The sequence below is a fragment of the Quercus robur genome, chromosome 5 (genome assembly GCF_932294415.1).
Source record: "Quercus robur chromosome 5, dhQueRobu3.1, whole genome shotgun sequence".
Classification (NCBI taxonomy): Eukaryota; Viridiplantae; Streptophyta; class Magnoliopsida; order Fagales; family Fagaceae; genus Quercus; species Quercus robur.
The window spans coordinates 35,194,535-35,212,405 of NC_065538.1; the positions used below are offsets into that span (position 1 = coordinate 35,194,535).

A 17,871-nucleotide genomic window follows, 5' to 3' on the forward strand; every position below is an offset into this window, starting at 1 on the left:
AGGCTATATGACTGTTAAAATAGAATTGAACAGTTTTAGAAAATTCTTCAATGCAACAAAAAACTGAGAAAATGTGATTTTCATGTTCTTTGTGCATAGGAACAGATTAGTGTGTGTAGCTGTTCATAATTTTCTCAAAAAATAATAATAATAATAATAATAATAATAATAATAATAATTTACCATTATTTTTAACCATTTCTCAATTAAAATAAAAATTATAGAAAATTATATACTTTTATCCAAAATCTGAAATTAAAATAAAACAAAAATAATGTTGTACTCTCTATGCATAGGAACATAGAGTGTAGCAAACCATATTTTTCTAATTTTCGATAATTGTTAATCTCTTATCAAGAATATTAAACAACTAAAATAATTTAAAATGACGGCCTAAACATCTGTAAAAATGTTATTTTAATGGTTTATATGTATGAGAACTGATTAGAATAACTTTTCAAAATTCAGTATTTTTTCGTAATTTTCCTCAAATTATTAATTAATTACAAATACTAATAATAAGTTTAGATGTGGTGATTATGTAACCTAATTCTTAAAGTTAAAATAAAAAAATAAAAAATGGAATAAACCTGGAAAATGTCAAGAAAGCTTAGGATAAGAAAGATTTCAAGTTTGAACCCAGTAGTACAATAATATCAGTAAGTCGAGAAACTTATCCAAATCAAATCTCATAAAATGAAAAACATGATTTGAAATTTAATTTTTTATTTCTTTCTTTATACTTTGCTCTTGGAAAGTATATCTCAATCAAACAAGATACAAAAAATTAGATTTCTTCCAGACCTACAAGAGTTACATCACTTTTGAACACCACCCTCCCCCCAAAAAAAAAGAAATCATATTAAAAAAAAATATGTACAATACAGTGAGAACTAACTTAAAAAAAAAAAAAACAAAATAATAAAAAAAAATAAAAAAGGGGGGGGGGGGGGGGGAGAGATGGGAAGAAAAGAAGCAGAAGCTTATAATTGTGAGATTGTGTGCCCCTATCTCTTTCAATAAATTTCTGCAACTGTTTATGCTGCTTTTGCTGCTTAACTGCGCCATGCAGAAGACGCTTCCATTTCAACTTCTTCTTCCCACCAAGTGGCAGCCTATAACATTAGAACATATAACTAAGATATTTTCTAATCACCATTTTTCACTGCAATTGTATATGTTACAAGTTCATTTCGCTACAAATTCTCCAAATTTAAATTTTGGCTCAATTATAAATTACATCCTCTAAATTTTGGTCAGTTTTTCCTAGAGTCAAATACCTTGAGTCCATAACTAATGCAACCAAAATTCTCAAAGGGATTGAGAATCAATAAGAAAGGGGAAATAAAATAAGCTTAGGATCAGTACCTAAGGTTGCTTGATGTTAGCACCAACCAGGGATAGAAAAACTAAGAATCAAAAACTGGAGTCCCCTAAAATCAGCACCCAGACATTGGAAAAATTCCCATAGAAATTTTATTCATCATAAACTTGTCTTCATTGGAATACAATAGCACCCTTGTATAGACTACTAGGACTAAATTCTAACACTAATTAACTTGAGTCAAAGCCCAATTATTGAATTACAAAAATAACCTTAATTCTAGGAAATTAATAAAATACTAATAGCCTAATAAGCTAATAAGATGTAAATGAAATCCAATGGATCAATAATAAATACAATTGACTTCTAAAATTAAATAATACAAAAACAAATTATAAATGTCTTCACACTCCTTGCATCAAAAACTTTACTTTAATTCAATTATGTCTAGTAAATTCATTTACACCCAATCACATTTGATAACTCAAAAGCTAAGGCCATTTGGCATAGAAGATATTCAAGTGCAACATCTCAATCCTGAACAGATGAGTAGGGGATATTTGCAACATAGCATGATTTGAGGAAACTACTATTTCATTAGTAAGCACCTCTTTAAAACTATTCAGGAATCCACGTGGAACTTGAGTTTTAGAGACTCAAGTTTCATAAAGTGTAGGAGAAGAAGAACCAGAAATAGAAGAAGGAAAAGAAGAAGAACCAGAAGAAGCAAAAACCCATAGGAAGAAGAAGAACAAGAAGAATCCACCAAACCCACCAACGATTACACACAAAACCCCAAAATCATCATTACCCACCATTCAATTCCACAAAATTAACCTAATCAAACTAGGCCCGCCAAGTTTTTCACCATGAAATGCCCAAACCCGCAGAAGATCTAAAGAGGAATCCCCAAGAAGAAGAAGAAGAAGAAGAAAGAACCCAAACCCAGCAAAAACCCAAATTTCTAGAATGCACAGGTGCGGCTCCAGGGCTGCCACACTTGCACCCGACACTCGGTGACACGCTGATTTGCACTTGACGCGCTGATTCGTGTGCTTTTTTTTTTTTTTTTTTTTTTTTTTTTTTTTTTTTTTTTTCATTTTCCTATTCACACCGATTTGGGCTGAAATCATTCGAAATCAGCCAAAACTAGCCGAAAAACTGGCCGAAATACATGTTAAAATAATAATATATATATATATATATATATAAAACTTGAGTTGATTTTTTATTTAGTTATTAACTTATTATATATTTGTCAAATTATTTGTAGGTTATACAACTTAAATTGAAATTACTGAATTATTTGTAGTTATTATTGCTCTTAAATTGGTATATGTTTACCATGAAAATATATTTAATAATTTGTAAATAAAAATATATTTAATAATTTATTAGTAAACGTATCCTGCCACACTTGCACCCTACTTTGTCAAAAATTGCCGAGTCTCACACTCGCACCTGCACTTGCACCCGAACCCGAATCCGCACCTATGCTTCATAGCCAAATTTTCTTTATGGAACTCAAGCCTAAAAGGCTCGAGTTCCACGTGGAACATTCTCCACACCAGCTGTGTGCCAACTTACAAACTTGAGATGCTATTTCCCAAATAGTTTTAGAACTAATGAAATTGTTATAAAATTAATGCTAAATGCAAAAAAAAAATTCCAGATGAGTATATGATTGTGTAGAACAAGATGCATGACAATGCACAAATCAGAACACAAAAACAATTTAGTGATTAGGTCGACACGCTTTCAAAGAACAAGAAGGATGATGAAGGTAGAGTATGACAGAGCAAACCGAACAATTGCACATTATGGATGGACTGAGTGGTTTTTACACTATATTACCTATAATTTGTTCTATCCTACACTTGGATTATAGGAGATTGAGCAATATAGTAACACATTGAATTGGATAGCAGAACGGGTATTGCTAACCGCAGGGGGGGGGGGGGGGGGGGGGGGGGGCGCGTAAAAGTGTAGAACTATATACAAATGAAAGAAACTAATATGATAATGAGAGGAACCTTGTAGCCTCTGCGAAGAAATTCTAGTGAGCTTCCTTCTTCCTCTTGCAGTCCCAGCACTCTCAATAGTTCTTCTTTGGTCTAGAGCACACCAAATAATTAGTCCAAAAGCATATTCAATGTTTATAACAACCAAAAGAAGAACTGGGGCGTAAGGTTTAAAACAAATATATACTTCACCCAGCGTGAAACGTGTAGCACTCTCAGCTATGCAGGCAAAAGAACCATCCGCTTGTTTAAGCATTACCTGCCAAGGCCCTGCACCAATTCTAAAAAGTATAAGGGGCTCAGCACCATATGTTGATCAGGGACAAGTGGATTGTAAAAAAACAAAGGACTTTTTCAGAAAAAATGAGCAGGTGCAGTAAATAGGGCTTAACAATCACCAGTAAGCTGATGGTGGGGACTTAACATGGCTGGATGATTGGTGTTACAGAATCAGACTGGATCCTTGACTCTATGATTGAATTGAGTCTTAGAGTGCAGTTTCTGTGTTGATTAAGCTGAGAAAAGAACAATCTATTTGTTTTTAATTTTCCAAAGTAGCTTTCTTTTTACCCCATTTAGGTGGCTCCTATCAAGGAAAAGATGAGAGAGAGAGTCACTTGAGATGGTTTAGTCATGTACAAAGGAGAACAATTAATGCGCCAATGAGGAAGACTGATTTAATTCATGTCAAGTGAACAAAAAGAGATAGAGGTAAACTTAAAATAACACCAGTAGAAGTAGTAATAAAGGACATGTCAATAAGGAGGTGACAAAGTATGATTTTGGAGGGAATGGAATGGTGGAGAAGAATATGTGGTCGACCCCAATTGGTCTGTTGAGGATCCATAGTCAACCCCTACAGCTTTGGGACTTAGGCTTTGTTATTGTTTGGTTGAGTGATCCAATGGTGTAGGGAGCCATGCAGCACAACTTACCCAACCAAGCAATGGGCATTTAGGACCATGGGATAATCTCAATGGATCTTGTGATCATCGATTTTTAGGATATTTATTATTTTGGTTTTGACATTTTTAGGTTAATTGATTAAATTTACAAAGATTCCAAGACTAAGAGATTTAAGCAAATCAGAATAGATCTTCTTAAGTCATCCACTAATTTATAATCATAAATCAGCTTAATTAAGCCATAATCTCAACTAACAGAGGTCAGCTACCCTTTTAAGCCACTATTAGGGAATCCCTCGCTCACTCTTATACCAATAGGATCTATTAGGATTTAAATTCATAAGATAGTGTAAAAAAAAAAAAAATTACACTAACTGACAACCGACTATAACCTCCCTCCTCTATCTTGTCTTGGGACTAGCTATGCAAAAGAATATGATAATAAAGTACTTCCTAGTGGATTCTACGAATTCTATGAAGTTCTTGTTCTTAGCTTCAACCTTTTTTCTCACCACCATTCACACATAACTATGTGACTTAATGCTACACCAACATGATGGTGCAGTCCTCTTAGCAATCAAATAAAAAACTAATATATCAGACATATGTACTACCCCTGCTTAGCACAAAGTGAAAATGTAGTTCTCAAGAAATACAAGAGTGGATCAGCATCACAAGAACATTATTTTTCTCCCAAACTACTGAAAATGTCAAAAGAACTCTGAGTTCACAAAAATTTCTTTTATAGACATCTTTTCCGCAGCTTTCTTTTCATTTTGTTCTCATCAAGAACTCAACATTAGATGATGTTAGACATAAGCTCCAATTGACACAAAAATAGATATGGAACCTAGAAGGCAGATGTAAAGTACTGAAACAGTATATAATATTAATGGCATAGTTTTAATTCTCGCAGGGAAAAATTTAAATACCAGGGTATTGGCGAAACAGTGCTCCATTGTAATTCACAATGTAAGGTGCTACTGCTACTGTCTTCAAATTAAAAATCAAATGTTTACATAAAACTTGGATTAAAATAAAATTAATGAATATAGAAGGTTGACAAAAGAAGAGTTACTTTTGAGTACTCTCTGATTCGAATATAGAACACTGGAATGAATTGAGAGAGAAATCGGTAATGCAAATCTTTTGTTGGAAATCCCAGAATGCCCAAGTCAGCACTGCCAAGTTAACAGCTTTCATTTAGCAATGAAACTTGAATTCAGAAATAACAGAATTAAGTGACCATTAAAGCTCAAGAAGGCACAAATCATACCGCAATGTGTCAAGTTCCAGATTAAATAGAAGCGTAGGAGTTGATTGAGCAAATTTTTCCTGCACATCAAAATAGAGGCATGAAAGGAACAGAAACCGCAGCTCCAAATGCTTTTGCAAAATGAATAATGTCTAAATGGTTATGATCACCATGTAAATTTCTAGAGCATTACTCTAAACTTTGGTGACAATATGATGCTGTCAGACTACATTCAAAGTGCAGATAGTAATTCAGTGTACTAAATCTATATGTTATGGATAAAAATACCCAATCTTTGTGTCACTCCCACCAGATTAGCACTGTGAAAGTCAGCATGCAATCCATTACCCTATGTTTGGAATGGAAGATGGGGAAAGAGAAGAGAAGAAGGGAAGGTGACCAGAATATACTAAACTTTAGTATATTCTTGTAAATTCCGATTAAAAATAATCTTGAAATAGGTCGGCAGATATATGTTACAGAAGTAAACCTGTTCAAACATATGTTTAGACTTCAATTGACATGAAAACATGTATCTGTGTAATGATGTTTTTTTGAAGTTCTTCACATTTTACAGTGTCATTGTCAATGTCCAATAATGTACAGCGTTTAACTCATTAAAGACATATTCAGAAGTTACTAGTTACTAATCTTTTTTTTTTTTGGGTTAAATTACTGATTACTAATCTAACTCTTTAAAAGAATATGACAAATGACATTAGATATAAGGTTTATCAAAAAAAAAATATTTAGAAGCTGCCATGTACACAAAATCAACAGAGTATGAATCAAGTTGTGAAAGTATAGTTAATACAAGGATCAAGTAAAAGACCAAAATGAATAAAGATGTTATGGACAGGTGGATAGAGGTACACCTATGATTTTTATTTTTATTTTTATTTTTCCTTTTCCCTTGATGCTAGGATCCAGTTATGTGTATCCATAAAGTGATATTGAAATCAAGTTTGCATGCCAAAGATTCAAAAGTCGGTGAGAGAATTTCCAAGAGTAAAGATGCCCTACCACATACTTCTCAATGGTTGCAAGTTCTCGTGTGCTAGAATTAATAAATATATACAGTGATGGAGGCTCATTGGACTGCCAACGACCTGCATTTGTAAGAGATGCCAGAGAGTGGAAAGTTAACCTATTCATACACGTGATGTACAAACAATGCAATTACCATGGCCTCATAAAAATATTACATATGATGCATAGGACCTTAAAACAACAAATTGCATCTTATTAAATTAACAAGACTAATGCTAAAGGTATAACAGCAAAGAGTTTTGAAGATTATAGCTAATTGTATATTTTCAAATCAGAACTAAAATTTTCTTTTTCTTGAATACCCTGTTGCTTTGCAGATATTGATTAATATATATTCCAAAAGAGACAAGCTCATGTAAGCATATAGTTCCAAGTTTGCTTTTATGGTATAGCATTAATGGTAGGAAAGGGTTCAGAAGCAGTCCATTAGTAAACACCTTTCAAAATAATTGGGCCCATGTGAATTATTTACATCATTTGATTGTACAGAACCAACCTTCACTGTCATCTTCAAAATCAAAATCAAGTGTGTTCCTTATAGATCTGAAGAATGTGCTGACAGGACCACTAGGGATGTCATCCAGGGAACCTATGGTTATACCATCAATCTGAAGCAAGAAAGAATAAATATATTAAAATAAATAAATTTCCAAGGAATTTAAAATATGGGTAAAACTTATAATAAATTGTACAGTCTAACTAACCAAATTAAGAAAAATAAGCACTTCCTAAATGAATATTTAACTTATAACTAAATTGGTAATATGTATTAAATTTCCACTTTTCTTGGTTATATGTTTCTTACTTTCTTATGTTAAAAATTTAAATATATGTATCACTATTTGTGAATCAAATTTCTTCTTTTATTATAATTTTTTGGTACACTTTCTTGATCACCAAGCCCATATCCAGACCCCAGGCTAAGGCAAGACTAGTGAGCACCTTCGTGGTGGAGTTAACACCAATTTTTAACTATAAAAAACAGCCCTAAAGAACAATTGATCCTGGAAAAATACAGCAGCATAGCAAAAGAACTGGTAACTTCATTATGAGTTATTTCTTTACCGAATCAAGAGCTGCTTTGAAAAGCTGAGAGGCCCTCCGCTTTTCAGGCTTATCAGGAAACACCTAAAATCAGAAACAAAATGTTAACATTTTTTTTTACCAATTGAAAGATATACATGCCATATGAAATGAAGTCCCTTTCTTACAATGCAAGCTCTAGTTTCCTTTCTTTCTTGGAGCTTCCTCACGACAGCCAAGGCTAGTTGAATGTTGGCATCAATGAACTCATCTGAAGATCCCTTTTACATATTTAGGAATTTAAGAAAATCATGTATTACGTATTCAGATTAATTTGTTTTATTCACAAGACATATTGTGTCTAATAATAAGATTTCATCAAAGAATAACATTAATAGTGGCCTATTAATAGTATCATTTTGAAATTTTTTTTATCCAATTGATTCTCCCAACATTGAGATACTGAAATAAAAAACAAAATTTAGAAGTAATCTCTACAAAAAAACAAGAGAGCAATTCACAAATAGTTTAAGAAAACATATTTTTGGTAAATGATTTCAAACTGCACCTTTTCAAAGTAGAGCTTTTTTACACTTTATCAAACTACCTTAATTGTTAAAAGAAAAAAAGAAAAAAAAAAAAAAAACCTGAAAAACATGTTGTACCAAAGTGAGATGCATTAGAACGAAGATGTACCTTATAGGAAGAAACGTTGCTGGGCAAGGGCCTGTCCACACAACCAAGTCCAAGAAAAATCATAGCAAATAAAATAAATCACATGTTAGCATAGATAATGGTCAGAAAACCTGTACAATAAGCTGGAAAGCATAAGTACATATATATATTGCTAATGATATCCTTGCCCAAGCCTCTGAATTTCTTCACTGTGCTTGTAGTCCCTTGGCTGCCAAACGTTTAATTCTGAAGAATATTCAATGGTAAAAGCCCAGTAATGGATGGATGAAACTTAACATCGATGGCTCATCCCTTGGAAATCCTGGTCTGGCCGGAGCTGGAGGCCTAATTAGAGATGGAAATGGTAGTTGGGTGGTCGGGTTTGCAAGGAAAATTGGAGTGGCTAGTAGTTTGTTGGCTGAATTATGGGCTCTTCGGGATGGGCTGCTGCTATGTTTGCAGTTTCATGTTCAAGCAGTTATGATTGAAATGGATGCTAAAGCTATAGTACATGCCTTCTCCCATCAAGCTAATTCTAACACTATTGTCTCCTCTCTTATGAATGATTGCAGGCAATTGGTTACCCAGGTTCCACAATTGAGTTTTAGACATGTCTAGAGAGAAGCAAACAGATGCGCAGACTTCCTAGCTAGATCAGGACCCTCTCTTGATATAGACTTTGCTGTTTTTTCCAGTCCGCCTGTGGACCTTATTTCTATTTTGGAGGCTGATTGCCATGGTTTGTTCGTTAACAGGCTTTGTCCTGAACCTTGTTTGCTGTTTAGTTTTAATGTTATTTCCTTTTCTACCTATATATATATATATATATATATATATTCATTCCAACATTAACCAAACGACATTAAAACTTGAAGGATACAATTTATATAAATGTAAATAACAAAAATAAGAAACACAAAGAAAACCAATAAATCAAAAACCTACATGTCATGAGTATGTGATCTAACAGAACACAAATAACGTTCTCAAAATTGCAAATTATGAAGTGGGTATTTATAGAAATTCATTTCCAAGATAAACCAAAATAAATAAATAAATAAATAAAATTTCAAGACCAGAAGATAACAACAATTTGAATAGAATTTTGAATGAAGTAAGAGAGACAGAGTTGAAATATAAGAGAAGTTACGGGAAATCGATCTCCAAGCGAGTGAAACCGTCCTGAAGAGCATAAGCAAGAGAAATAGCGGCGTCAGTAACTAAAACTTGGTAGGACTTGGGCTTGTACACTGACACGCCTTTCTTCGGATCCAAGCTTTTCAAACTACTAGTACTAGTACTAAATGGAGCTTCTTCTTCTTTGTTAATACTACTACAACATTGGATTTTATTATTACTACGTGGGAGTTTTGAGAATAAATGTTGAGAGAAGAGTGGTGTTGAGAGAGAAGAAGAAGAAGGGCGGAAGAGACTAGTAGTGCAAACTGGAGATGACAAGGCCATCAAGGTGGCCATGGCCGTCTCCCAGAGTGGTTTGTTTGTGTGAGAGACAGAGAGAGTGGGAAAGTGGATTAGATTAGATGATAACGAACTGGAAGTCTTGAAGTGAAGACTAGCTATGTAATGTTCTTACAGTTCAGTTGGGTGCTTTACTTTTGGAAGAATTAGAGTTTTACCCCCACTAAACCTCATTCATTCCAACTTTCATACCCAAAAATAAAATCTTGTAAAATGAAGGAAATGGCAAAACAATATATTGAAATTGCATGCTAATATAAAAACTGAAAATGAAAATCTATTTTGAAAAGCTTAGAAACTTACTTGAAGAATATATCAAACAAAGATACTCATTCAAATTCTTGAAAATAATACAAGAATAATTTTCTGATAAAGGATAATTTTTTCGAATACAAAGGAATGATTTTATGGGGACTAACAAGGGACTGAGAGGGAGATTTTAATGCAAAGGGATTGACATTTTTTCTTCTCTAAGGATTTGCTTGCTTCCAATTTATACAATTATCATATATAAAAGCATACAAAAGTGGAAAAAAAAAATAGTAAATTCAAAATAATACAGTGAATAGTGAAAGTAAAGAGTTCTACACAGTAGTAAATAGTGTCACACAGTAACTATTAGAAATAATTTCAAATTCTTTGAACAGTAATTGTATCATAACATATGAACAGTGCCCACAAAATCTATTAGCAAATAATTTCTAAATACATTCAAATACTGATAGTAGGGGTATTCGCGGTGCGATTTTGGGTCATTTTTAGCACCGCGCTTTATGGTGCAATTTGGCCAAAACCATCATTGCACAACATCTCAATTGTGCAGTCACATGTGCAGTTTGATGCAGTGTATAAGGTGCGGTATGATTGGTTTTGGGTTGGTATAATTTTCAAGATCTCATAGCCAGTTACTAGTTTACTATTAATAACCATGACAATATGATAGTAAGTTTTAAAAAAAATCTATGTAACAAAAAAAAATAATAATAACACAAATATATACAAAAAAAAAAAAAAATCCATGCTAGATTGACAATAAACAAAAAGTACCACAAATATATACAAATAAAAGAATAATCCATGATAGTAAACCATACACAATTATACATTTTACCTTTTTTTTTTTGGGGGGGGGGGGGGGGGAGAGAGAATTGGGAGAGAAGCATGAGAGTGTGAGAGAGAGACATGAATGAGCTTTTGAACTTTTGATTTTGTATTTAACCAAAATGCAGTTGTTTTTAACATGAAATTGGAACAAACTAACTCTAGGTTGACCACTTACTTTATATAATATTAAATTATTAATATATATTTAGTATAAATATATATGTGTTTGTGTGCGTGTGTGTGTGACTGCAATGTGGTGCATTTTTGTGCAGTTTTTCTATTATAAAACCACACACTGCACCACATAGTGTGGTGCAATTCATTGTCACTTGCGGTGTGGTGCAATTACTCCATTTTGTGGATAGTTTTAGTCAGTTTGGGTGCGGTCATGTGGTTTGAGTGGTTTGGTGCAAAGTCTTCAATAATTTCTGATACTAGGACTATAAAAGTAAAAACTTCATTAACAATTCTCCCCACCAAAAAAAGATGACTAATACTTCTGCAAAACTGATATCAAATAGTGGAGAACTTGAATAATTTTGATTCTTTTGATATTAAACAATTAAAAAGTCTGATTCTTTTGCAGAATAACTCATACCAAATTAAAATTTTCTAATTTGAACAATATGGCTGATTTTTGTGCTTCATGGGACTATTACTTTTGCTAAAGGAAAACGTGTCTTGATGCAAAATAATTGTGAAACTGATGTTGGTTTTGTGAAAATAATTCATCTTTTATTGTGGTTTAATATCATCACCTTTAAAGCTTGGCCACCATCTGATTGTGGTTTTTTTGATAACATATTTTATTCCTTTTGATTCTAAGAAACTATAATCCCATGTGGAAGTCCATGATGAACATTGTTGAAATATAGATTGACCTCAGCTAATTAATCCAATTACCCAAATTGATTAATTATTCAAATTATATGCAAATCAGATTAAGGCACAATCAGATTATCAAACTAAATTAGAGTGCAGAGAAAATAAGTTTGACACGATGATTTGATCACAATGGGGAAAACCTTTGCAAGCAAAACCCCACCGAGTGAATTTCAAGTCACCATTTTGAAAGAATCCACTAATTAAGAAAAAGCGGTTACAAGTACAAGAATACTTACCCTACAGGTCTATCCCAAAGTATCTACCTACTCTAACCTATTAAGTTATACCAGTTTCATCTCCAATCCACAATTGGACTTGATCTTGTAGAAGACTTTTCCTTTGCATGAATCTCCTTATTCGTGACTGACTCTACAACAACCTTTTTAATTGTTGCAGCTTTATAGAGTTCTTCAATCCACATTTGGATGAATTAGAAGTAGCTTGACACAAAATCCTAGGAGCATAAACGTCACAGCAACTCCTATTATGCATGTAACTCTCTGCCTCTATGTTGACGATTTTAAAATATGTCTTTTATATGTTCAGGAACCCTAGTACATGAATCCCTAGAAAGCCAAGTCATCATAGGTCGAAAAAAAAACTTTAAATTCAATTTTTCCAAAACTCGATAGATCGAGAGGTGTCAAGATAGGTATTAAGGTTCATTAAATCTCAATAGATTGACAAGTTTCGAACCAAGTATCGAGACTTGCCAATGCAGTTCCTCTTAAGCAGTTTCTTGAGCATTCTTGTGTCTTCAATCATACCACTTGTTCACAACTTTTGGGTCTTCTTAAACACACTAGAAACTAAGATTCAATTACACATAAAATACATTTTGTTGAAAGATATGCCAATTACATAAAAAATATGACCCTTACAAATATAATAAATTAATAATTTTGGGAAATTTGAGAATTGTGGTGGTATTGGATAATGGCTTTCAAAAATTTCAAATCGTTTGTTTATAGAAAGAAGGTAGTATCCCTGAGTCAGCTTGAAAATGTGACAAACATTTATTGAACCATCAAGGAAGAAAGGAGATTTCATGATATCGAACAAAAAAGAAAAGCCAAGAGTGCTAATCCTATCATTCTAGAAGAGGAAGGTCTTAAACCATGCTGTCTGATAATCATATATATATATATATATATATAATTAAAATTAATAAATAAATAACAATGACAAAAAGAACCTTTAAGCATATTGATGAAAGCCATGAGACTATTATTTATTGTAAAGTCCACGTTTTTATTGGTTTTATTCAATAACAAATTTATATGTATTTTCTTCCCATTTTAATGTATCGTTTTGGGTTTAATTGTATTTGGGATAGAAAGTCCTAGAGCCATGTGATCTTTGTGAAAGTTGCATTTTGGACCAACTCATGACCTCAAGTGACTTGCACAGTTTGTGAATGACACATGGCAGAAGAACCAGAACAGATTGTTGACTAGGCAAGTCATGGCCATCTTGCGACCAATTAGGTTGCAAACTATACGATTCAAATTGTTCTATTTTCTAAAGTTTTCTATCCACACATGAGAAGAGGGAATGATCTAAGTATAACCTAATCTCTACACATCACTCTTCTTATCCATTCTTTCTAAGAAAAAAGAGAGCTTTAGGTTTGAGTTTTTGCAAGGTTTTTAATTACCAAAATAACCTTCTACGTAAAGAGTTTGCTTAGCTACGCCCTTGACCATTCATGTCCTGTCTAGTGATATCGTCATTGGGGAACGAAGGATTGAGTTGTAAGGGGTACAAAATGAGGTGTCTACAACTCCCCAAAAAGTGTTTTATGATTATGATAATATTGAGTTGATTTATTTGTTGAATTCTTTTAACCAATATTTAAAAATTGAGAGATATGAAATTGAGAAATGCTTTTTAATATGCAAGAAAAAATATTTGATAAGTTTTTATGGGGCAATGAAAATTCTCCTGAATTTTACGAAATCTACAAAATATGGTCCTTCTATTTTATGAAACTTATTTTAAGAAGAGTTCATGTGCCTTTCAATTTTTGAGGTTGGAAATTGAGAATTTTATGACACATTTTTTTCATGTAAAAAAATTTCTCAAATAGTGGGGTAATTAAAAATTGAGAAAAATTAGATTGGAAAAAAATATATGATTTGAGAAATTCTTTCTGGGACTCACAAAAAGAACTTGACAACTTTTAATGATAAAAATATCTTTTGCTCTAAGTGTTGAAAGGGACACAATTATTGCTAAGTGAGAACAATGGAGCCATCTAAGCTTGGCATTTCTATTGCATAACAAAGATACAATGATGCATTTTGTTAGAGGTACTAGGGTTATTTGTGTAGGCCCAAAAGGCCCAATTCTATTGAAAGTTTATGTATGCCTAACCCTAACTTTCTCTTCCTATATAAACCCTATTTAGGTTCATTGTAACTAAGTGAATTAAGATTATAGTGAAAATGTAGCCAGCATGGCTTTCTCTGTTGGAAAATCTTGTTTTGCATCTCATACAAAACACACAGCGAAAGCAACGATCACAGATCTACTTCATTCATGAAAGATAACATGTAACCTTGAATTCTAGAACAAAGAATAGAAAGCATACCTTAATGTAGTAAAATTCAAAACAAAGACTTGAGAATACCATTAATATTCATCTTAAATCCACATGGTGCCCAAGAAGTGTAGTATCTCAATCAGTTTACATGTTTGTGTTCAAGGAAGAATAAGAGAGTGACTTACACTCACATACACACCATTTTCATAATTTTTTTAATTGTTTTGAAAATTTTGTATGTTTCTCTCCTTATACATAACTGATTATCTAATTGGACTAGCCTTTTGGGCTTGCCCAATTGGGCCTTAGTTTGTGGCTTGAGATGGGACCAAAGGGAACAAATAAGACTCTAGCTCCAATGGGTCTTGGGCTTTTCTGTTAACTCTTGACAAGTCCAAAGTTACTATTAATTATATTTAATACCACTATATAAATATAATTGCACTCTAAGCCTTATTAATAAATTATATCCCAAGACTAAATTAATTATATTTAAGTTACCAATTCATTCTCATACAGAATTTTGTATGAGAATGAATTGGTGTGTATGTGAGTGGAAGCCACTCTTTTATTCTCCCTTAAACACATATAAACTAATTGAGAGACCACACTTCTTGGGCATAAGTGGAACTGGAGTGAAAATTAAAAGTGTTCTCAAGTACTTCTAATCTTTGGTTTTGAATTTTACCGCACCAAGGTCCACTCTCTTGTTCTCATATTTTGAAATTTACATAGTATATGTTATCAATTGCGAGTGAAGTAGATCCGTTAATTTTCCATTGCGTATATTTTGTATAAGATACAAATCATGTTTTTCCAACAATTAGAAGTTGTGAGATTAAGTATTCTAGTGACAGTTGTTGATTGAATAATTAATCTCACAGCGGTTCAGTTCAATATGTCTTAACTCTTAAGACACATCAACACATTAATTAGAAGTCTCCACTTCCATGATCAAGACAAACCATCTGAGTTAATGTGTTATAGTCTTCGCAGATGAAATACCCAATTTCATTATCGACTACGAACTACGTTTTGAGTTTACAAGGAACTTGTGATTTATATCTTCTATGACAAATTACATAAATCACATATAATGCATCTCAAGGATTATAATAATGTCCCATTAGTTCACTTATAAATAGTCTCATATAATTAAACAATTTAATTATTTATGACATGCCAATAAATTGGATTTTAGGGCATAAACCCCAACAATCTCCCATTTGCCCTCAAAGACAATTTACCATATATCCGACACTTATTTCCCTTTAGAGTAATTCATAGTCACTCTAAGGCAAGGTTTAGAAACAAGTTTCAGCCAAATTTATTGCATAAATTTGTCTTTTCTACTACTACATCTCACGTAATCATATCTGTCTAATGAGATACTTATGCTTAATGTGTATCTTCACCACCTAGGATGAACACATATTTTGAAGTCCAACTTCATGAATCACAATCAAACTACAAGACAGTATTTGTACAACCAATAACCATTAAACCCTACTTTGGTGGACAAGCATATAATCCCTCATTCTTCTAAGATATTTGAGTATATGCTTTACTCCCACTAAATTAAGTGATCTTTGATTCAATTGATATTTGCATACCATGCCCACCACAAAATAGATATTTACCCTAGTATATAGCATAGCATAAAGACTTCCTATTGATATGGTATAAGGAACTGTCTTAATATGTTCTTCCTTTTATATGTCTTAGCACTATAGTCCTCTATAAAGGAACCTCAAACTTAAAAGGAAAGAATCATTTCTTGAAGTATTATATGCTATACTTGGCTAGAATCTAATCTATTTAAGCAGTTTGAGATAGACCCAACATCCTAATTTATGAATTTTAACAAAGTTTAATTCTTAGGATGTGACTAGTCTTTCCCAAGTACTTTATATCAAACTGGACTAGACAACAAAAAACTCCATTGATGATAATAACTCTACATCATTCTAAATGATTAGAATTTCATCAACATACATTAAGAAATTTATTATTCTATATAGCTTTTACACACATAAAGCCTTTTAATAATTGATCAAAATCAAACAACTTGATTTCTTGATCAAAGATGATATTGTATGATCTAGATGCTTGCTTTAGTCCATAAATGGATTTTAAGCAACTTGCATACTAGACACTATTGGTTCTTTGTTATGAACAAATCTAGTTACATCATATAGATGTCTTCCTTAAGATTGCTACTAAAAGAAGCTTTCTTGATATCCATTGTCATATTTCATCTAAATGAAATATAATGAATAAGAGAATCTAGATAGAGTCAAACTTGACTATTGGTGAAAAAATGTTTTCATAGTCGAACCATTTCTTTCTGAATAAATCTTTTCACCACTAGTCTTGACTTTGAAGGTTTGCACCTTCAAATTTATCAATCTCATTTACTTGTAGACCTATTTGAAAACAATAGACTTAATGCTATTAGGCACCTCTACAAGCTTTAGAGTTTAAATAGAATCTAATTCTATTAACATAACCTTAATCCAGTAATCCATATTCATATCATCTATTGCCTTTATGTAGGATTGAGGCTCAAATTCATATCCTTGTGGAATGACTTCAAAAGTTTATTCCAAAAGTATGAATTTATTTGGTAATTGATAATCTTCTCACTACGATATTTTACTGGTGTAATAGTTATCTGTAGAATAATGTCTTATAGTGTATCTAATACAACCATCTCATTTCCAAATGTGTTTTATAGTTGTCCTACAACAAATTCTGACATTTTTCATCTAGAACATTCTACCTTTAAAAGAGCCCTATTCCTCCTTTATGTATGCACTGACTTAAAGAAGTCATTGGAACTTCATTCCTTTATAAAAAGGAGCCCTAGATCATATTATCCTCTAAATAGAATTCATAGACTGAGAATATAACAAAATAATGGTTCTAAAAGCCCATCTTTCACCAATCTTGAATATTATTTAGATTAATAAGATCTAGACATAAGTGCCAAAACATACAATATCAAATGATGGAAACTTTCTCTTTAAAAAGTAAAACAAGTAAATTTACATCTAGAAAACAATCATGGACAATGCTTAGCTTTACCAAAATGGAAACACTTTCCTTTTGGTCATAATTTTGAGTCTAATTTCCTTTTGGCAATTACTAGGGCAACTAGTTAGTCCAACTATTTGGTATTATAATTCCTCTTCCTACCACCATTACCTTTCAGTTCAGGCTAAGAATTTAAATTAAATCATATTGATCCTAGCTTTAGCTTTTAGGATGTCTTCCGTTGTGTAGAATTCACTTATTAACTCAGCTAATATAAAAAGAATTTATATATTTTCAAAACAATCTGAATTGATCAAATGATTCTAACAAGGACTTGTGGATCATATCCATATGAGATTAACATTTAATCTCTACATCCAAGAATTCCAATTCATTTGAAATAAAACATTTTCATAAAATGATATAGAATTGGAACTCCCTAAGCCTTTCTTAGCACTCAAAACATTTAGACTTAAAATAAAGTCTAAATCTAGTACTAACTCTTGCATCTCATGCTGTAGTACAATTGAGATAGAAGCCAATGTAACATTTTAGCATTTCAATGGAGA

General features: G+C 32.4%; 1 protein-coding gene across 3 annotated transcripts; it reads right to left on the reverse strand.

Moving 5' to 3' along the window:
- Nucleotides 1–706: 706 nt before the first annotated feature.
- LOC126725850 (protein LPA3) lies at nt 707–9,811 on the reverse strand. Of its 3 annotated transcripts, XM_050430831.1 has the most exons (12): nt 9,404–9,810; nt 8,275–8,305; nt 7,767–7,859; nt 7,621–7,683; nt 7,052–7,163; nt 6,529–6,614; nt 5,527–5,585; nt 5,329–5,431; nt 5,183–5,243; nt 3,533–3,615; nt 3,358–3,438; nt 707–1,115 (listed from the first exon to the last, which is right to left on the reverse strand). In XM_050430831.1, the coding sequence occupies exons 1-12, from the start codon at nt 9,727–9,729 to the stop codon at nt 1,056–1,058; spliced, it is 1,158 nt and encodes a 385-aa protein (XP_050286788.1). In that variant the 5' UTR covers nt 9,730–9,810; the 3' UTR covers nt 707–1,055. The 3 variants fall into 3 exon arrangements, 1 of the variants encoding a protein (XP_050286788.1); XR_007655616.1 differs by lacking the exon at nt 707–1,115 and having other exon boundaries at nt 3,533–3,626; nt 9,404–9,811; XR_007655617.1 differs by lacking the exons at nt 707–1,115; nt 3,358–3,438 and adding an exon at nt 3,744–3,931 and having other exon boundaries at nt 9,404–9,811.
- Between the last annotated feature and the right edge of the window lie 8,060 nt (nt 9,812–17,871).

Bases quoted from the DNA above. Each gene is read 5' to 3' on its own strand.
- LOC126725850 (XM_050430831.1), bottom strand. From the start codon at position 9,729: ATGGCCACCTTGATGGCCTTGTCATCTCCAGTTTGCACTACTAGTCTC. The intron at 8,306-9,403 runs GTAACTTCTCTT...TTGTGTGGACAG, and splicing joins CGCTTGGAGATCGATTTCCC to GCCCTTGCCCAGCAACGTTT. The intron at 1,116-3,357 runs GTTCCTCTCATT...CTAATGTTATAG, and splicing joins TTCTTCGCAGAGGCTACAAG to GCTGCCACTTGGTGGGAAGA.